The sequence below is a fragment of the Pelmatolapia mariae genome, linkage group LG2 (assembly GCF_036321145.2).
Source record: "Pelmatolapia mariae isolate MD_Pm_ZW linkage group LG2, Pm_UMD_F_2, whole genome shotgun sequence".
Taxonomy (NCBI): Eukaryota; Metazoa; Chordata; class Actinopteri; order Cichliformes; family Cichlidae; genus Pelmatolapia; species Pelmatolapia mariae.
In genome coordinates, this window is record NC_086228.1 from 3,552,002 (window position 1) to 3,574,624 (window position 22,623).

General features: G+C 42.1%; 1 protein-coding gene across 6 annotated transcripts in view; it reads right to left on the reverse strand.

Moving 5' to 3' along the window:
- ablim3 (actin binding LIM protein family, member 3) overlaps positions 1 to 22,623 on the reverse strand; it is a 45,823-nt gene that overhangs the window by 11,183 nt on the left and 12,017 nt on the right. For all 6 annotated transcript variants that reach the window (XR_010573380.1, XR_010095338.2, XR_010573379.1 and 3 more), the window contains 7 exons: positions 11,277 to 11,460; positions 7,421 to 7,536; positions 4,156 to 4,282; positions 3,916 to 4,009; positions 1,519 to 1,606; positions 1,345 to 1,403; positions 1,114 to 1,185 (listed from right to left, as the gene is read on the reverse strand). Coding sequence is in view for 2 of the 6 variants with exons in the window: in XM_063490444.1 (XP_063346514.1) it covers positions 1,114 to 1,185; positions 1,345 to 1,403; positions 1,519 to 1,606; positions 3,916 to 4,009; positions 4,156 to 4,282; positions 7,421 to 7,536; positions 11,277 to 11,460 (740 nt within the window). In the remaining 4 variants the exon portion in view is untranslated. The remainder of the gene's footprint in view (positions 1 to 1,113; positions 1,186 to 1,344; positions 1,404 to 1,518; positions 1,607 to 3,915; positions 4,010 to 4,155; positions 4,283 to 7,420; positions 7,537 to 11,276; positions 11,461 to 22,623) is intronic.

The following is a 22,623-nucleotide window of genomic DNA, read 5'->3' on the forward strand; positions in this document are numbered from 1 at the left end:
CTCATCCTGTTCCTCCTTGCACAAACCAGCAGATATCGGCCCTCCTGATGGGTTAAGGACCTTCTGTGACCCTGTCCAGCTTTCCTACAGTAACTGCCGGTGTCCTGGAATCTCGTCCATGCTCTTGAGGCTGTGCTGGGAGACACAGCAAACTTTCTGGTAATGGCACATATTGATATGCAACCTCTGTAGGGTCCAGGAATCGCCTCATGCTACCACTAGTGACACTGACCATAACCAAATGCAAAACAGTGAGAAAGCAGAAGAGAGAAAAAAATATCATTGTCCTCCAGCTGTAAAACCATTCCTGTTTTGAGGGTTGCCACTCTAGTCCACCTGTTGTTAATTTCATTAACACTAAAGCAGCTAAAACTGATTACCAACCCCCTCTGATATTTAACTGAGCAGATCAATATCACAGAGGTTTAACTGACTTGATGCTATACTCCGATTAACAAGTGTTCCTTTAATTTTTTTACTTAGTGTATTATGAGTAGAGTGCTTTTTGGTCATTGAATATCGAAAATGAGCATGATATATCCAGTCAGGTTGAAGACATTGACACATTGTATCCACAATTTTGCCATTTGATTTGAAATAAAACTGAAGAGAGAGATTCAGTAAAGGACTGACAAAGCTTTGCAAAAGGAGCAAACCCATTGTTTTGACAGTTCTTAAGTTCCAGACTTCAGGCGGTCCTTGCAGCCAAAACAGTTTTTGTCATTACAGCACTATAATAATCAGTTTATAAAATGCTTATGTGAATTTGAACTTTTGAACCACCCCCTGAAAACATGGGAATGTGTATAACAATAAATGAAGCGATGCAGTTCAACCCCTTGAGACTAAACGATAGGAGTTCAGTCGCATCACAGTTGTTTTATTTCAAATCTAATGGGATGTCTGGCACATCAGCAGTGACAACAGAGGTTAAGGACACAGACAAAGTGAACAGGCCAAGGGAGTGAGCAGCCTCTCTTATTTTGTGCTTGACCGTTCAAGCCTAAGCATAGTGCTCGTGATTCTAGTGTAGCAAAGGTGCTTCAAGGGTAGGCTCGGTGGCAGTGTGGCAGCCAAAAGTGACTAAAAGCTGCAGAGTCACAGGTTACTTACACATATAACTCTACTGGGAGAGCCTATTGAGGAGCCCGGGGGAGAGATGGAGGCCTCGGACAGGCGTCTGTGCTGTGGGTTAGAATCAGACAAAGAGGGAGTTAATTCACATAGTGAGGAAGTTTCGCTCTATATCTGTGGGCTTCTCTCTATACCACTGTCAAATGCTCTTAGGACTGTTTTAAACTAGCACTCCGTAAACACAAAGACTGAACTGAAACTCCAGCTCACCCTGAGTCTCCTCTCTGCTCTCGCCGCTTGCTTGCATAACGGGTGCCACACCTCGCATCCTGAGGAGCAAGAGAAAGAGGGCAGTCACACAGTTGCTGGGTGTTCTCCGCATGCCGTGCATTTTCTAAAATTGGTGAGCACAATCTAAAACATGCATATGTGTGGCTACTCGACCTGTCAGGTACATTTCCTCGCCCTCTTTGAACATCATGTTGCAGCGGGCACACCGAGCGCAGGTTGGATGGTAGTGTTTCCCTCCTGCCTGTGTGATGAGGAGAGGACGTGGCTGAACGTAAATCATCACTACAAGGATTTTCACAGATTGAGGGCTAATCTAAAAATCGCACCCCGCCTAGCAGAGCAGGTCACTGTTTCCATATGTTTTTTATGCGCTTTATTTGGCCACCAGTAGCCTCAGAAAGTATTAGGAGACCAGTGGATTGCCTGAAGCTGTCTCATTAGCATGCTAGAAACCACCCATTCTCTCCCTATGCCATAATTAGGGATCCCCGTAGGTCAGTCACATGAGGAAGCATGTGTATGCATGTGTGTGTACAATACAGAATCATGTAAGTGAAGGACATGTGAGTGTGAAATATGCCCTTGAACATGCAGGGTGCCTCGAGGGGATAAATCCAAGCACACGGTGCAGCTGAAATGGACACAGAAAAGTGATCACGCTCCTGATGTTTCTCACATGCAACCCTGCGGGGCTGATGGCCAAGGCGTGGCCCCATCCCATCACCTCTGCCTTCCCCAAACGCACCATTCGAGAATTTCTATTTATAGAGGCACTGCAGACGAGGAGACCTGAACTGTGTCAGCTGAACACCCACGGCATGCAAGTTTAAGTGGGTGTGTTTGTGTGCACAGTGAGGTACTTTATATCATTTCAAGCTGCACTGAATCTTCCTCGTGTTCATAAATCGCACGTTTTTGCACCTGATGAGCGAGCTCCCTCCAAGAACTGCCACTGTGCAGCAAGACGCTCAGCTGTTTCCGAGACACATCTTAACCGCACTCCCTATCTGCTCAGGTTACTACGAAAGGGGGAGGATGCAGCACTTCTGTCTGTTTTCCAAGCAGTGGAGCATTTACTATCGGTGGCCAAACAGTATCAGTTAAATAAATGCTGTTACCATCTCAAATGAGGAACCTCTCTGGTGGCACTAACAGGCTGCTAAATTTATTGCCAAACTGAGACATTAAGTGAAACATAAGAAAGACGGTTTTATGATCCTCCACCCTCCACTTTCCCCCTTTATGTCTCCCCTCCTCCATCTTCTATATAACTACTCACTAAACTAACAACCTTTGGCTGTGTTAAGTTAAACGGAAGCACTGCGCCGTGGGGAAAAAAAAGTCTAATTATCAACACAGACGCAGAGAGATTAATCCGAGCGTTTGACGTCGGACAGCATAAATGAAAACAACACTTTTAAACAGATGTCTGTGCGACTTATTGGTATCTGTCAATGTGCCAATAATCAGCTCCTAAGTTTTTCTTATCCTTAATGAACTGCATTTTGCAAGTGTAGGGCTACAAACCTCTGCATGAGACTTCCCCTGAGTCAGTCTAGATGCACGCTGCATCCTAAAGAAGTGCATCATTATGTGATCAAATACTGACAGAAGACTGAATGCAAGCGAGCGCAGATACACATGTTCAGAGAACAAACGACACAGATGCAGTGGGAAAAGAAAGTGAGAGAGAGACTTGCAGCATGAAGGCTGACATGTCCCCATGTCTATAAATAGCCTAGAGAGGCTGACAGTCAGGAACAAAGCACTTTACACCAGCTATTCTGACAGGCGAAGGAGCAGAGGGACAACAAGACCCTGTATGTGCATGTGTGTGTTTGTGTGTGCGTCTGACAAAGTTTTACTACATCTGCTCCCTTTCCTCAAGTCCCCTCAGACACAAGACGCCCACCAGAGACTCTTCCAAAACATTTAATTAGCATCTGCACTTTATCACTTTCATTATTTCCAGCCCTGCTCTCCTCATTACTCTCCCTTCACTTCTTTCTTAAGCCCAACTCCTAACTCTTTGCTGTAGATCCTTTGCTGCTGACTCCTTCTGCAATCTCTTAAAAAACTGCTTCACTCTGTGCATTTTTAATCCCACTTTCTGTCTCCCTCTGACATCACCCTTCACTTTTTAGCCTCTGATCTTTTTTTTAAACTCCCTTTTTGTCTCCGTTCCTTTCACAAAGTTGTGCCTCAGTCTAGTTTTTTTTTTTAACCTCCTCAGAGTGGAGGGTGGTTTGTGTTCTCTTTGACCTCAAGTAGAAACAGTCGATCTGCTCGGATGTTCTGTCGGGCGCGCTCAACGTGGTGCAGCTCAATTGGTTTCGGTTTAGTAAAGCTTCACAAAATGTTTTATCACCCCCTCAATCTTAAGTCGGTCACTCCCTGAAGCGCAGCGGGGCTTAAACTCCGCAGAGGACGTGCGACGCGGCCGTTCAATTACGATAACGCTGATTACGCTCTGCGGTTCACTCCAATTTGGATTTCTGTGCTGCTGCTGCGATGGGATCATCTAATGTTGACATCCGGTTCCGTTCTCACCTCCAAAACCCTTCCACTGATGTATCTGCTGCAGGTCTCACATTTCACCCCATACTGGGCGTGGTAATCTGCCTCACAGTATGGCACTCCATCCCTGCAACATAGAACATATAAAAGAAACTGCTAGTAGAGTATCAACGACACAATTTGCCTTGTCTTGGGGAAACCGCAGATAAAGAAGGACAGAGCAGTTGTTGGGCATTTTGTTTCTCTCTGTTTTCCTTCCCTTTACACACTCACTTGCTGATGTACTCTCCAGTGAGGACCATATTGCACGTCCGACATCTGAAGCAGCTGACGTGCCACTGTTTGTCAAGTGCCAGGAGAGACTGACCCTGCTTGATCTCGGCTCCACATCCAGCGCAGTCTGGAGAAAAAAAGAGAACAGGGAAAGGGAGGGAAAGAAAGAGGGACGCAGAGAGATAAGATGTTAAAATGTTGTGGAGCTGTAGAAATTGTAAGAGACAGAGAAAGGCAAAATGAGCCCAAGGACTAAGTGTACATCTTTAAGCACTTTCTGAGCTACTAAGTGCAGTTTTCATCACCGCCATCACCTTAAATAAAACCTACTGTGCTTTTTACACTCCCCTAAGAGGTCCAGGGGATGTGGGAAAGTAACAAAAAGTGTCCGGGTTAAAAAAAAGGAGACAGGGAGGCAAAATTGTTAAATTAAAAGTTTTTATTAAAATTTCTATCACTAGTTAAACTAAGAGAGACAGGCAAGCCGCTATCACCTTTTAAGTAAGGAAAACAACAAAAAGCAAGAGTTCATCACTAAACTGAAAAGTTCATGTAAATCAAAAAAGGGTAAATTAGCAAAGCACACACTCGTCTCCACAGACCACCACACACAGCTCACTAGCTGCACAACCAGCAAGGTTCTCTGAAACCAAAGTTCACCTTTCTCTGGCCTGAAGTACATTAGCTTAATTGCTGATTATACAAGCATAGAGCACATACATCGTTTTTGCCCTCAGAAAGATGCTTCAGCAGGTGTTACTGACCAACAGGAGCGTCAGGAGGCTTAAAAAAGGGTCAGCCCTCTGTTTGTTTGTACTAGATGGACGCTTGGCTTTAGCTTAACCTTTTTGACCCGCTCTGTTGCACATGAGAGTAAGTCACTCTAGGGACCACTCCAGTCTGCTTCGTCAGCCAAGACAAACTGTGTTTTGTAGTGAAAAACTGCAGTGTACAGTGCAGGCTGGGTTTCTGGCGTCCAAATCAATCTTAAAAAGTGATTTAGTGGCGATTGTGCTGAGTGTAAAAGGGCTGGGATTTTAGTCCCAGACCGTTCTTCTACTGAGTCATTATACACTTCTAATTTTAGCCACTGGATGAAATAGGTATTAGATCATCTAAAATTACGTAACAATGTTTGTGATAAAGAGCAACCGGCTATGGACGCATAAAAATGTACAATAAATAATGCAGGAATGTTGCTGCTCACCACGGCTTTATCTGTGATGTCAAAGCAGTTTTTTAATCTAATGGTAAATGGTATGGCTCTTCTTCACACAACTTGCCTTATTTAGCCATGCACACCTGGCTCAGACCTTAAAATACATTCAGTTTTAATTTTATTTTTATATATATATAATTTGTTTTTTGGTGAACGTGTGTGAATACACACTTCTCAAAGTGCAGAAATTGCCACAAAAAAACTTTTAAAAAAGTAACTGCTTATGACCCAAAACATATAGCCTCATCAATCATGTAAGGTGGTGTGTCTGTTATTGTGTGGGTAGCGTGAAAAGAAAATGAAAGGAGTAGGTGAGGGGGCTGATACGCAACAAAGGTGTCCAACAAAACTGGAGAAGCTGGATTTATGTCATACACACTAAGCTCTTACCCCACTGTAATATATCACGTTAAAATCTTGAATGAAATGAATTCGAATCCTTAAGAAGGCTCAGCACATGAAATTACAGCACTGTGTAAAAAATCTTAAGTCGCCCCTCATTTCTTTATATTTTGCTTCCACTGGTGTATGCATGAGAAAACTTTAATAATTACTTAGCTCTGTTTTTTTTTCTTTTTTCCCCCTAAGAATTCTGCACACTAAGCGTTTATTTACCTTCTTAAATATCCCGATCGTTATGCAAAATGAGGCAGTGCATTAGTGTGTGTGCCCTGTTCCGTCCACACACACTGCATCCTCATAAGACAGAGTGATGAACATGTACCTGGGGAGCTGTTTGAATTTTATTCTCCTGAATGGAGCAATTTGGGGAGGACTGTTGTTCACTGCCTATACGCCATCTGTTGTTACTGCACAGCCACTGAGCAGCAGACTGCTGTCTGTATGCTATGCTTAACAAATCATTCACTATCAGTCACTATCCTGCTGCTGTATCATAGTAATTTGTCATTTTAAATAACGAGAAGGAGAAAAATAACTTTACTAATAATCCCTCTGGGAAATTCCTGCATAACAGTTGCGGAGGATTTGCAGAAGGAGGAATTACGCATATCTGAATGAACTGAGGAAGGAAGAGCTCTCTGTGACCTTCGCTGAAGTATTCTGTCATTATTAGGACTTTTTTCTGAGTGGGCTACTCTTGCCAGCAGGATGACTGTGCAGACTGTGGGAGACTTCCAAGACAGAGCTTAAACACCGCCTCCTCTCTGCTACTGCATGTAGATCATCCATATCTGGTACCAGGAATAAACCAACCATCCTAAAAAAGTTTTAGTCTCTACTTCCTGTCATTCATCCTCACGTTTTATCATAGACTGTAAAATAAGATGGATGCAGGTGACATCACCTGTTGGTTTCGAAAGTTCTGTTATGAAGCATCTAGATGAGCGTTAACACCATTGCCATCTTGGTCTAACTGCTTGCTCAGTGACCAATGATTTATGATTGACAAACCATTAGCCATTAGTGGTTTCCTACCACAGATAATCCTAAATGTTAAAACACAGTATGACTGAGATTAAAAAACAGACCACATTTTTTTATTCAATCTGACTCGAAATGAGTGACTGACTCAGCAAGAGCTTGTTCACAAAGGTCAAGACACACTTCAATAGGACTGGAAGTCTTTTTGTAGTTATAGCTATCGCCATCTGGTGCCCTTCAGATAGAATGTGAGATTAAAGCACTTTGACATTGACTTAATGAGTCTTTAAAACAGTCACAAACCCAACATCACTATGGCTAGATTCATTTTTTTATATGCAGTCAAAGATCTAGTAACACACATGGTAGCAGGCTCATGATTTCTGTTAATAAACAACTATATGATATAAATGTGAGCATGCAGTGAACAAAACTGCTAACCCTGTATGTTTGAAATTGGCAGAAGTGGAGTATGTGTCTGTTTGTGTTGCATAATTCTCAGCTGGCAGATCAATGCGACAGGTCACTCCACTGATTTGACAGACACATGATTAGCTAAATGAGCAAAGTAGGCTTCATGGACATGTCGCATTAGCTTTAGCGCACCGTAGCGCCTGGTGGCCCTAAACAGAACGGACAGAGCGAGGTGGGCGCTGGACTTACGGCTGGGCCCGTGGATCTTGATCGGTTCATTTGACTTGACAAGTGTGTGGGAGCACTGCTGGCACACGCAGTCCTTTCCACTGAACGTCACCCTGTCTCCGATTGGAAAGGGTTTACTGAGGAGGCAAAAAAAAAAGACAGACAAGAGAATTAGAAAGCGGAGCACAATGGGCGTTAAAACGCCTGCAGTAATTCTGTGTTTACATCCAAGTCTACTGTATTCATTGAAATAACAAATGGGTGCTGGCAGAGACATGATTCGGTGACAGACAGGCCATAATCCTGCTGACACAAGCTGAATGCGGTCCGACATCCTCTGTGAAACTGAAAATACATTTGCAAACTGTTGTGATGACGGGTTAATAGGATGCTGATTGTTACAGGAGCACCTGGCTGCTCTGTGATTAAAGAGGCGATAATGCGACAGGCTTCTGAAAGGAAAACTGGCTCTCTCAGTGAGAATAAAAACTTATTAGGGAGACTTCGTGGAGCGCATACTAATTTTAATTGCCTATTGCTCTCTCAGTCTAGCCATCCAGCTTGCCCTCCCTACACAGCTGACGCCACCAGGTCACCGTTTTCAAGGCTTCAAAGAAAGAAAGAAGAAATAAAGAAGAGCAAAAACATGCGCCTGCTGACAGGCGGAGAATATGACAACCAGGCAACACCAATGAAATCAAATTTGCCACATCACGATGCACTGTTTTGACTCGCTTTCCTCTCCTTTCCAAGGAGACAGATTGATTTCCTTATGACCAGGGATGATATGAGAATGAATGGGGAGCTAAAAGGCTTAGAGAAGGCTGTGTAAAAAACATAGATGGCAGTAATCCTTTTACTCCCCCACCGAGCCCTGGAGCCGGAGCCAAGACCCAGAGGGAGGCTTGAGTCTCCAGTAGAGCCCCCAGTCAGCACACATGAGTGCAGCACATCCATGTAGTCACTTAAAGGTGCTCAGAGCATGTATAAAGTCTTCTCTCTCTGTGTGTCTTTGCTAACACCATATTCGAGACTTGCTCCTCCTGTGCATTTATTTTATTCACAAAAGGGCACCATCCAATCCTGAGAGCTGAGCTGCAGATACACAAATTATGCAAGAAAAGCTATGGTAAACAAAAGCTGCTGGAAAGTGATTTCACTAAGGCTTTATTTTGAATGTCACTCTTCGGCTGGTCCAGTGGTTAACCGCACATTTTAAAACTCAGACATGTGTCCATGCGAATATTTGTGTCCAGCTCCAAGCACGACAGACTAAATCTCTTCTACATGTCTGAACATAGCATTCACATTGTACAGTTCAGCAGAACGAAGCACCAGAAATGCTGTGATGGTGCAGAAAAGCATCTCTGTGCATTTCTGACCTTGTCTTTACCTGTGTGTTGCTCTCACTCCCTCAAGACACTCTTGCCTTGTCAGCCCTTTGCAGCGCTTTAAAAATTTACTCTGTTTACATATTTAATGCTTTCTTTTTCTTAACTGGCCAAAAAAGTAAAGCTATTTCTGGCTTTAGGGGTATGTCCTCTTGCTTTGATCACCACTGCGTTAAAAAAACGCTCACGTGTAAAAGTGAAACTTGCATTCGGACTCCATTAAAGCTGAAGCAGTGATGACAAAGAAGTCAAAGTGGAATAATGATGAGGACACAAAGTTAGAGAGGGCGATGTGGCTGATGATTAAAGAGCGCAAAGATTATTATTTGTGAATAATGCGAATGACGAAGACGAAGCAAGAGCAAAGGAGGTGCGTCCAGAAGGAAGACAGGAGTGAAAGATGAGGGGAAGAAAGGACGTACAAGATGGAACAGTCAGCAATGTGACAGGGGGCAGACGGAGCACGAAAGAAGAGATTCACCCTTTGGCTTCTTGCTGTCTCTTCTAGTTTACTCCACATACACTGACAACACATACACACACATCCCTGTCACTGCAGCGCTGCTCCACTGCCTGTCTCTGTCCTGCTGGTATCATTTCAGTTTTTTTGGAGGGGGGGTTTGTTTTTTGTTTTTTGCCCACAGCTGCTGGGTCAGAATGTGTGTTTATCAGGCAATGTCAAGCAGATACCCGACAACAATCTCTACTCTACTGGAAGACGATACTATAAGTAAGCTAAAAGGCTGCTCGCTTATTCACAAGGAGGCGCCACAGCAGGTAACTCTGCATGTTTGATTTGTCAGATTTTTTACGCCCTGATGCCCTTCCGAACGCAACCCCGCAAGGGATTTGTGTCTTCTCCCAGGATCAAAGCAGGGATCTTTCGCTTGTTAGGGGAATGTGTAAACCACTACAATATGATTTACTCTGGATACTGTTAGTAAAGATCCTTATAATGTAAACAACACATTAAAAACCAGTCAGCAAGTGAGGGGGTGCAAATGAGAGACAGGTTATCCCATATATACAGCATGCTCTGAAGCGAAAGAGAGGGACACGGTTAAATAAAATAAAGAAAGGAGCCAACATTGATGCTGAGATTTCATTCTGAAGGAGCTTAACATGAACACTGATGGAGTTCATAGGAGAGATGACCTACTTTTACTAAACCTAAAAGCGCGATACACCAGGTCAGTTTTCTATCTTTCCTACACTTGAGCTTTCCAATCACGCATTTGCTGACATTCAGAAGATGAATCATAAGTTAATTATTAAATCCTCCATGAAAAAAAGTCAGTCAATTAGCCAATTCTTGTTTTTAAAGATGCAACTTTTGCTGCGTCACTTCAGGTCTTGAGGCTGAAAATAGTGACTCATAGCTGAAAAGTAAAAAACAGTCATGCGTTTCTTATTCAGTGCCTCCACAATCTGTTTGCTATTTCCCGTCGCCTCTATCATGCTGTTCTCTAACAAATTACTAATGAAGTCTCACAGAATAGACTGAGAAAAGCACAGATACTCTACAGAAGTCAACCGGCAGGTCTCACATATCTTTTGTGCAATAAATAAAGCAGCATGCTGAGTGCATGCTGCAAATAGTAGCTACCAATAACAATATTATACTGTTTATTTGTTATAATCATACATATCCAATTCCAAGCTAATCAAAAATAACTAAGGTAACTGTTGCATAGGCAACTTTTATTCACATGAAGTTTGTTTATTTGTTTGTTTATTTATAAGGAACTCCATTAGCTTCCACAACAGTGGTTGGTAGTCTTCCTGGGGCCCAAGCCATCAAATACAATCAAATAAAATGTTACGCAATAAAGTCAATGGAAAATATCCACATAAGTGATAATACATTTTCTGCTTTGCAATAACTGGTTAACATTGGCTAGCAGATGAGCACAGCATTTTGCTGGTAATGAGCCAGACATTGTTATGTCATTTTGAATCGGTGGAAACCAAAGCAGAGCAAAAAGAGACTCTGTATCATCTTTAAATCTTCCAAAGTGGCCAAATATAATATAATATAATATAATATAATATAATATAATATAATATAATATACATTTCTCAAGATAACTACAGCACAACCTAGAGCACAATTTGGGTGAAGGGCCATTAGGTGATCACTGTGTGCATGTTTTGCCAAAAATAGACTAATACTCTAGGGGGAGTGACAAATTGTGTGCAAATGATGAAAGTGACCTTGACCTTGGGCAAACTGTGGGTGAAGGCTTCTTAAAGGTCAGATTAAATTCTGACTAGTACTGTAGGATGACTAGCAATTGTTATGACTTGTTGTGAACTGTGGCCAGATGGACGGACAGACTGGAAGTCATCGATCGCTTGAGCTAAAATTAATATTTCAGAATAAAGTTCTTGCGCTCTTCTTTAGTCTTTCGGGTGCACATAAACATCATCAGAATACATACTTGTATATAGTATTATGTGTGTGTTTTGAGAAGGAATATACATACCTGCAAACACTGCAGACAAAGCACTTGGGGTGGTACGTGCGTCCCAGAGCAGAGACCACTTCTCCCGTGATGAAGGTGTCACAGCGGTCACAGCGTGTACCATACAAACGCTGATAGTCTGCCGTACAGATGTATTCGCCCTTCTTCTGGAAGAAGCCAGATTGTGCTAAATCACAGTTACACACTGTGGACAGAATGGTGAGAGACAGGAAAAGTGGGACATTGGAAACAGTAAGGCATACAAAACAGAATTCTATATGTCTGTTTTTAATTCTATTTTTGGTTTTCTGCTTTAAGAGAACACATTTTTCTTTATCTGTCATCTGCTCTTTTTCTCTGTTTTGTTCCTCTACCAAAACATGTTTTTTTCAGTCAGCACTTTTTTCATTCAGTCTGAGCGCCCTTCTTTTTTACCTGTTTGTGTGTGTATACGTGTGCTTGGTTGTGCTGTGTGTGTCTGTTTGTCTTCACACATGGCTGCTAGGGAAGTTATTCAGTTCCAGACAGTGGTGAGCCAATTTGCAGTGATGGGAATATAATTATATAATCAGTGGAAAAGTCATTTTGTGCTAAACAATGTGAAGAAGGAGACAAAACAGCAAACCACAAAATCCCAACATCATCAGGACATCCACTACGGTCTCATTACATTTCACTGGAGAAGACATCAACATTTCTTGCTGTGTATGCACAAGGTAAGTGCTCAGTTTGTGTATGTGTTTCTATATATTGTGGATCCTAAGCAGACAGTACGTGCTACAGCCCTTTGCTGTGTAACTGAGAGGGAATTCCAGTGGGTGTAACAATATAGCCAAGAGGCGTTTTCACAGATCAGCGGCCGGCGTGGTCTCTAGTTTCTTCCTATGCGGTTAACCAACAGGAAAAGCTGACAATTACTGGAACCTCTGACTGAAAAAACTATTATTACCTGATATATATTGCACTAATGAAGGTCATTAGAGAGGTACTTGTATAAACATTTCGGGTTTTTTTTTAAATTGTTTTAGCCAAATGAGAAATTCTTGAAACCAACATAAAGAGTATTTAAACCTTTGCCAATGCTGAACTTCACCCTCTCTTTTGGCATTATAGCTTTGACCCAGTAATTACTCATTTGCTGACACAGGCACTGTAATTAGACTTCTGTATAGTATACAATTATCATGTAACATAGCAGCAACCACTGTAACAGTTCAGATGGCAAAGCTTCAGATGGAGCCAGCCATCATTCTTATCTAAACACTTCTCACTAAACATTGGTCTAATATCAAATAGGGGTCTTTTTTCTACATTCAAAACAAAATCTGAATCGAAACCTGATGTTTTTTCCCCACATTTCAGTGTGAACACATGTCCATACACATCAGACTGAACTCAAAACGTCAGTTTGCATGTTTAAGGTTGGTAATGTCACAAACCATAATTTAATTCTAGCTGAATTTCTTGCTTCAGGCTGTTTGTAGAAGTCTTTCCTTGCTGCTTTATAGGCTCCCTTACAGAATCCATATGTGTATCCCCAAAGCAGGTGAGTTGTGTGCTTATATGCACATGGCAAAGGAGTGGTAACTTAATTCATTATTCATAACAATTGATTATTTCTGACTCAGAGACTCAGCGTACAATCTGTGTTTTTCTATATCTCAGACCTTTACAGTCATGTGAAAAAGAAAGTGGAAGAGGACTTTATGCAGTTCTGTGCATAAAGGAAAAATTAAGTACACCATTACTGCTTCTACAGGCCTCAAGAGGTTAAGTATCACCAGATGCTCCTAAATGCACTTGAATAGGTGATCATCATCAAGTGTGACCTCCTCTATGAAACCAGAAGTTGTGACAGTTTGCTGTTTAGGAGCATTCAGATGTGTCTTAACACAATCCCTAAATCTTCCCAGGAAGATTATTAAAAACAAACATCCCTAGAAAATTCACCGAGAGGTCAGGCTTTGCAATGCTCAGTGAAACTGCAAAAAACAAAAGCGCTACATCTCAGACTTTACAGACCTCAGTTAGCATTTTAGATCTTAAGTTTCATGACAGTACAATTAGCCATAGGACCTGGACACACAGCAGTTACGGAGCTAATCATGAACTCCTCTTTATGCCAAAGTATTCTCAAATGTGAGGCCATCTGTCCTATAGCTGAAGCTTTACTGAAACTGGATCATGCAACAGGACAGTGATTCCCAAGCACAGCAGAAAATCTACAACAGACCACCTGAAAATGAAAGAAACAAGGTGCTGCAGTGGCACAGTCAAAGTCTAGACCTCAATGCTGTGGTGGGACTTTAAAAGTGCATAAACAAACAACTGCAAACCTCAATGAACTGAAGCATTGTTGTGAAGAAGAGGGGGCCAAAATTCCTCCAAAACAAGAATTATTCCAAGTGCTAAAGGTGGTTCTACAAGATACTAAATCATGACGTGTAGTTAATTTTCACAGGAGTGCATAGAGTCCCGTGAAAGTAGCTAATAACATATGGCAGCAGTTAGAAAATAAACAAAGCCCATCCTCCAGGACGATAAGTGACTGTTAAATTATCACTACACCTAGACAGAATATTCAGTGTTTATGACGTCAGGAAATTATGTATTAAAAACTATATCAACACCATAACCAGTAGGTCTGAGCTGGTAAGTATTAATAAACTCTTTTTGACATGATAGTGTTATGGTGCTTGTTCCATGTGGAAACATCACCTGCTGAACACAGAGACTCTTGCATAAATGACCTCAAAAAGACAGGTGAACTTATGGTGTTGTTGGACCAGAGCAGATTCTGTGCAGAAATACATCACATGTCCCTGGTGAAGCAGGAGGTCTTGCAAGCAATGGTCAGTGAGTTAGAAACACATCCAGCATTTGCCTCCCATGTTTCTAAATTTGAACTCCAGTGTGTGTGTTTCTGTGTGTGTTTAATTTTCACTCAGATGTTTTAATCAACCGATGATGGAGCAGTGGCCTACCCAAGATGTACCCTTTGTCCTATGACAGCTGGAATAAGCTACAGCCTCCCACCACGACCCTGACCTCAATAACTGTAAAAAAAATAATAATGGATTGAAATATGAATGCCATGATGTTATTTTGTGAAATTCTGGATGCATGAGAAATTCTCCTGTGTTTCTACACTGAAGCCAAACCACTGACTATCATCATCATATGTAAAGGAAATATAAGCTTTAGGGAAAATCAGTAGGTTAACAGTATCAGGTTAACTGCTGCTAAATGACTGCCACAGTAAATAAATATCTTAATTTACCAAGGCATCACTCTTCTTACGGTGGAATGAATCACCTTCAATACCAATAACTTACTGATAATAAATGGATTTATACTGGCCACATACTACAGAGACTGAGCTGCTGCTCTAGGCAGTACTTGGCTCCCTACAGCCGCCCAGTTTTCAATTTTTGTTGGCAGGCTGAGAGTTCACAGACACGCAGACATACACATAAACCCTTCAAAGGGGCTCATTTAATCTCAAGCTGTTTATGAGTGGAGCACATTGACTTAATGGTGTAATAAAAGATCAATGGGCCCTCACTTAAAAACAAAACAATCTCCCTCAGGAGGATGGAGACACATAAATCCATCCCCGATGAGGTGGCACACTGCATATGCAGAGATAGCATGACAGAACTGGACAGCGTGCACACTGAGACGCGATCACAGCAGATCTTTATCATTTTGACAGGTCATTGGCATTGAGGAAAAGTGGGTGCAGATTTGCAGTAGAGGAGCATAAGAAGATCCATAAGGAGATCCACAGCTCTCAGATATAAAATAGCTTGTTTATATAAATGTGTGTGTGTGCCTGCGCCAACCACATTTCCAGAACCACTGAACAATGGCACATAGCTTCAAAAAGTGCCTCGACTGCATTTTGAGCCAGACTTACTAAGGCTCTTACCAGAAACCCAAATCACAGGCTATCCAGTTCCTTTACAGAAAAAAGGGAATGAGAGGGTAAATATTTCCACATCTATTAATGTTTTCACCATGGAAAAAAAAATAAAAATCATTGTGTCTTGAAATGCCATTCACTTAATAAAAACAATGTTTTCATCTTCTCAAACTAAACTGAAGTCAATGACTGGTTTCATTTCGTCTGGTTCTCGCTTGCCTCTCTCTTTTCCTTTTCCTCAGTCTCTCCACCCTCGCTCTCAAAATGATTTGCTTTTCAGTCTCGGCCCAGATTGATTTCTAAATAAGTGAAATCTGCTCAATTAGCCTAATGCACTGTATACATTAGCATATGGATGCTGGATCGAATCACAGCCAGCTCAATTGATCAGCTCAGCCTGGATTGGACGGGAGAGATGTGTGGTTCACCTGTTGGCTTATCGCGCTGTTTTCTTCAGGCGATAAGCCGGTTGCATTGCAAAGGACGTCCCCCCCTTACCCAGTTGCCAGGAGGACATAAACCTTCCACAGTTGCCCTAGAGACAGCTAGGTCCCAGTTTGAGTGATGAGGTGGTGGTGGTACTGGTGGCAGCTCATTCGGAGAAGCTTTAGTTGAACGGGGAGCTGTAAATACCAAACCTCGTCTTTCATAATCTGATGATCTGTAGCCAGGTTCTCTTTTACTGTAATTGTGACATAAAGGATTATACCATGTTCTGATTTATATAGTTCTAACCTAAACAAACAACTTTTAGCAGACATTAATGATGAAATGAGAATTTTTGTAGCTTATTAACCTGTAGCTACTCTTTTTATTGGATTTAAAGACTTTCCACGATATTTCTGTAACTACAAACATGCCTATTACTACGAATCAATCATTACATCAGATCAAACTACAAGTATTGCTTGTTTGCTTTAACAGGGTAATCACTTTGTAATGTGCACCTGAGTGAGTAACCAAAAGAAAATTGCACTTTTTTGATATTTGAAAAAAAGTGCCATTCATAACACTTTCCTAAAAAGCTTTCCACTTTTACAAGCCTACTCAGAAGGAGTCCTTCTACTTTCCAAGTGCTCCCAATTCAACCGTGACCATCAAGCATATTTTCTAAGCTCATCCCTCAGAATTTTAGGTGCCAGCACAGTGGGTGGAGTTGGGACTGAATCCGGTGTCTCTGCTGCTGCTGCACAGTTGTGGCCCAGCTTGGCTCTAAGAAGAAAGATTTTGGTTAGAGCCACACAACCAGCACCACATGGGTGCGGGCACACACCCATAAAAACAAGAGCCCAGCACAACAGACTGAAAACTTTTCTGGTCTGCTTTAATATCCTCTGAATAGACCGTGGGGATTTTTACTGCACACATCCCACATCGATGTGCAAAACTCAAAAGTCAATAAAAAGACTATTTTGTTTGTTTGTGTAAGAAATGTGTATTATTCCGTGGAGACGTGGAGATTTATTGTCACTTAAATGCCTAAATAAAGACGAGCTTTGCAGAACCAAATTAGATCAAACGCTTAATTTCATTTATTTGCTTGTTTTATGCTCCCTCCCTGAATGACATGCTAATGAGGGAAACAAAAAGATGACGCTCGTCTTCTTGATGTATTTCATTCTGGGGCTGTGCAGGAAGCATCTAGAGATCATAAGTCTCCTTATTAGAGGTTAACATGTAGGCTGGTGTCTGCAGCTGTGGTCATTATAACAGCACTGATTAGGCATCCACGGGGGGTCTGCCTGATTGAGTATTTATCTCCAGCCAACAGACGCAATTAATATTCCCTTCTGAAAGTCAGCCCAGAACGGAACTCCAAAATAGTCCGACAACCCCCCCACCCCCATTTCTCCCCTTCTCTGTCTGTGCCTTTCCGTTTCAAGACTGCTTCCAAATTTTTGTGGCTCTGAGCACAAGGTCTCCGCTTTATCTCAATTTGCACCCTCTCTTCTCACCACTACAGAGCTGTACCTCAACGCAACCTCGCCTTTTCTTTTTTACAGTGTTCCTTCCCTTGCTCTGTCTGTCACTGTAACTTTTTCCCACTGCTTATTACGCCACACTTAGGTTTTCATAATGTGCTATTAAGTGAATCGACATGCTTTTGCAGTATCGTAAAGTAGCCTTGCGGCACATTTTAATTGCTGTCAGCATTGTGCTAATTTCTCAGCCTTTTGCGGGAAAATACAGGCAGTCACAGATAGTTTAGCAAAGGGACATTTAGTAGTGGGGCAGTGACAAGTTTCATTAGAGAAAGAACTTCAGACGCACATCTGTGGTACCAACATGGGGCCCTCGCTGCCCTCTCCCTGTCCCCCCGGATCTGAGGCTCTCTGACAGGAGGGAACACTTCAAGAGTAAATAATGCGTTTTCTCAAGTTGTGCCAAATCGTGGGGCGGTGGAAGAAGGGGTCAGACAAACAGGAAGAGGAGACAGACAAAAGGCACACTAGCAGCTCTGTGAGGCACTGCGCTTCAATCTCAATACTCTTAACAGGGGTACAGTTGATATGCAGGTAATGCAGGTTGAGCTTTTGCACATATTTTTTACAGTGCATGCAGTTTAGTTTAATGTATTAGCATGCTAAAGCTCACTACTTAGCAATATGCATACAAGTTCTTGATGAAAATTATTGGGGCAAACCAAACATGTGAACTGATGAAAGCATGAATTCATTGTCTATGAAGAATTTGTAGATCAATACCAAATTTGTGACAATTAATCAGGTGAATTCAGTAAATAACTAAACTTCTGATCCATATCAAGAGATGTAGTAAGGTTCAACCATCCAGTAGTTTTTGGGATATTTTTGTCTGGACCAACTGGACAGTGCTGCCATCCCTTGAGCTCTGCTTCAAGCACATCTAAAGGAAAACGGCAATAGAAGACAGACGGAGATGTTTTTATAGGAAAGGGCAAGAGAAGGAGGAGGCGGGTGGACAGCTAAAGGCTAAAGCAGAGAGAAAGCATGCATGAGTGGCAGGGTTTCCCTCATATTTGGCTGCTGTAGTTGATGGAGACAGATGGTTGCCCAGTGGAGTCTCTTCATACCAGCAGACCAGCCCTGCTGCTGAGGCCTTCAGCTTTTAACCCTAAGAGAGCTGATGAGAGATTCTGAGGGGAAGGGAAAACAAGACATGAACGAGATCACAGACACACAGAGACAGCCAGACGGCTACAGATGACGCTTTGAAATAAGCCCTAAACATGCTCCAGTTGTCGGTAAATCCGAATGCGCTTGTCTAACACGGCTTCTTCTTTACAATCAAGAAAAGACTCCTTCTCTGAAGAAGACACTTGCACACCTAGGAAGCTGCACCTCACTGTTCCAAGCAAGCACACACAGACACACCTAGAGGAAACAAAAAGGTTCTCAGTATGTGAAAGCCCTCAGGACCAATACACTTTGGGAGAAACGAACAGAGGTATAATCCCTGCCATCTAAACCAAATCCAGAGTCGTCAGGGAAAAGCGCCACTTCCTGCCACACTCCCTTCTCCCTCCGCCGGATTCTCTCCCTAGCAACCATGCATTGGCGTGGTGATTGGACCGGCGTACCAGCGGTTGCTATAGCTACAGGAAGCTCCCCTTTCCTGTAACCCCCTCGTTTTTTTTGTGTTTTTTTTTTTTTGCTTTTTCTGTGTCTGTCTCTCTGTTTCTCATCATAACCTTGCTGTCTTTGTTTTTCTCTTTATTTCTCTCTTTGTTTTTTTTATATTCTACTTCCCACTGTACTTCTCTCCATTACAGTCTCTCCCCTTGCCTTCAGAGAGCAGTGGCAGTACAGTACAGTAGGCTGATGTTATTATGATGGGGGCTGATGGCATCCAAAGGGAGGCTGGATTGACTGAGACAGATCTGCAGAGAAAGAGCCAAAGATGCTGCTGCTTTATAAAAGCCCCGGTGAGAATATCAGCCAGAAAGGGTGCATTAGAAGAGCAGTCAAGTATTTATCTGACCTGTCTGAATAAATCTTCTATTCCCCTCAGCGCTGTTTTATGAGAGAAATCTGCTTTGTCTCAGAAAATAAATAACTACCGGGAGCAGGTTTGCAGTTTATGTGCAAACGTGTCTGAGTTTGCATCTGTCTCCTGCTCTGTTTGGATATTTGCTTCTCTGTGTCTGTGTTCTTTGTTAGTCTGTGAGCTGGCTGCATAGGAAGCAAGCACCTTGATTTATGTTTGAGTTAGCCTTATGCTTGTGACACTGACAGGCTCCCTCTGTTTTTGCTGGAATCTAAGAGTGCCAATTATGCTTTGGGTAAATGTGGTCACTATGTCACTGAACCAGTATGCACTAGTCAGCCCATATAGCAGTAATAGAACACTCCATCGTCACACACTATAGCCAGCTGCTGACAAGCGCTACAGGATGCATGTATTCAGGAGCTGTTTAATCATTCTGTGACCTGGCTTCTGTCTTCAGTGTTTTCCAGACTTCTTCTTCGTTTTTTTTCTTGATATTTTCCAGCTGATTGCGTGGCTGCTTTTTCATGCCGTAATCAGCTGCGGTATAATGGGTTCAAATGAGATGATTAGTGATCTGTTCCTCCTCTAACTAATGCATGAGAGATGAATTATGGTAATGTAGCATGCAGAAGGTTCATAAGTGTGGGCAAAGATAGAGGGAGAATGAAATGATCAATGATGTGGCTGTATGTCTATATGTGTTTTTACATGCTAAGAGAATGTGGGTGACAGTAACTGAGAGTGTCAGACTTTTTAAGACTGAACGATCAGAAGCTATTCAGTGGGGCATAGTCAGCCCTTTTGAGGAGAAAAGGAGGCTGGATGGAATACAGACAGAAAAGGAGAAGTAGGAAAACAGGAGGGAGATTTTATGTCATAGTTTCACAGTGGAGATGAAGGAAATGGTCAAGGTCAATAACCTGCGCACTCATTCTGATTTTTTAAAAAGAGAAAAAAAAAAAAGGCCAGGAAAGAGCAAAATCAAATGATGAAACACACCCCGGTCTCAAAGTTCATAACCAGGAGTGATAGATAAAGATATTGGCTGCCGGGCAGTGAATTTTCATTACGGTGTGTTGGCATAATACAGTTTAGCCATTAGCCTCCAAATTGCACACACCGCTTGCCAATGTCATCCTGCCCGAGATGAGAAATTGATTTCATGCTTGGGTGACTGTCATGAGGAAAAAGAAAAAGATGGAGAAAGCAAAAGAGAGAGAGAGAAGAAGAATCAGAAAAAAACATGACAGAGATGGACAGACACGGGAAAAATCCTACCAATGCATTCAGGACATTTTTACGCTTTCGAAAAATATACAGAGAACAAACTAAAAGCAGCGACTGTCAACGCAGACAAAAGGGGAAAGATGGAGTTTGCGAAGTTCAACGGAACATGGAACATGTTTGTGTGTGAGGGGGATTTACACACTGAACAATAAAAGCTTTAGAAAACTGCTGGGTGTGCAGAAGTCCATACGGGAGAGCATATTATGGGCAGGTTTGTGTCAGAGCCTGGCCACACAATAGTCCCCCATTGCCTCATGGGAGCAGGAGAACTGTCTGGAACACGAGGGGAGAGATTTGTCAGATAGGTGTAGGCTAAGATGATGTGATCAGTGACAGCTTTCCATTAGCATCGCGCTGCTACGAGTGTGAGGAAGAGGAAGAAAAGAAAGTGAGAATCAGACTGGCATTATACTCAAGTGATGATGTAATGTTTAGGCGACACAAACGACCCCCCATCCCCCCTCTTTTTCTCTTTTCTGCTCGGTTTCGGTGCTCTGCCCCCCTTTTTCTCTGGGGCACAGAACAGAGCCTTTCGATTGGTTAATAGGACCATAGAGATGCTGAGAATATCCACCAACCAGGGCCCGGGTGCCCCTTCACATCGTTACCACAGCAACCCCACACAACCACAGTGAGCGTGCACACATGTATACAGTAGACGTGCGTGCTTATAAACACGACTGCATGTGTGCACAATAAGCTTTTTTTTTTTTTTTACATGTGTGACAGCTAGATGTAACAACAATCCTCAGAAGAATAGCCTTCTGTGAGTTTATCAACTGTAGAACGTCTGGGAGCTGCACAGCACTGTAGTGCAGAGAATAACAAACCCAACTTACCCAGCATTGCTTCAAGATTATCTAAAGACTACTCAGTAGAGCAGGGCGATATGACCAAAAATATTTATCATGATATACATTTGAAAATTTGCGATAACGATATAACTGACGATATAATTGACACTAGACAAAATACTTTACAACTCAATAACTTTATTAGTGCAAAAAAAACCCATCAATGTATTTTCACTTAAACAAGCAGCTGTTTTTTATGTGCATTAAAGTTATATAAAAATTTAACAGTGCAAATGCAAATTCCTTGCTGACAGTTTAACCAAAAGGCATTTCCAGAGGAAATTGGTCGACATATCCTCAGCATAACCATGTATAATATCCACAAAACTTAAAAAGAGGTTAGACACACACAATACGGTAATATTATGTTGAAGCACAGTACGTATCACTCCGCCAGGCTCCTGCCTACGATAGCCGTAATGCTCCGACAATCCATCAAGCTGTGCGGGTTCGTAGCTTAGCAAAGTTGTACTAAAATATTTGACAGATTTTTGAGCGCCGTGTACCACATAAAATCGTTTCGAGGTCAGTACACAACCAGATTTCATACATAAGGCACACGGGATTATAAGGGGCACTGTCGATTTTCAGAAAAATCAAAGGATTGATTTTAAGTGTGCCGTATTTTCCAAAAAACACGGTAATAACGACGGCCTGCTAGCATGCTCTACCAAAAATAGTGCTTTGTTGTGTATCTGACGGACGAAAGCTAAACCAGTTCCACACCACTGAAGTTGCAGCATTTTTACAAACCAATTCTGGTTCATCTGTTTCATTCAACGATCCGCTTTCACCCTTCTCATTCTCCGTCGCCGCCATGCTTTTTCTGCCATGTGCGTATGAAAACAAAGGCACTGCGCATGCGCGTTTTACCCATATTCTATCGCGATATTTAATTTTCTTATCGTTGCCCAACATTTTACCGGTATTACCGTGAACGGTATGATATGGCCCAGCCCTACTACTCAGGACGTTTCCTTATGTAAAAAAGTTGTCAGGGTGTTAAAAAAAAAGAAAAAGACAGTTGTCCTGTCTCACAAAAAAACAGGAAATGAAAAAAAAAAAAGAAATAATATTTTTTCTGTTTTTTTGTTTTTTCATTTTTTAAAAATTCATTTGCACTGAATAATGTTTACAGTGGCAGAGTTTGCACAATTCTAATGAGCTTGAAACTCAATTTTTGGTAAGACAGCATTTATTCTTTGGCACAGCCTGAACTCTCTGAGCAAAGCTTTCTTGTCATTTGCTTAAGTAGTCTACAGGAATAGTTCTCCAGGCTTCTTGAAGGACATTCCAAAGCTCTTTTTTGGATGTCGGCTGCCTTTAGTTCCAT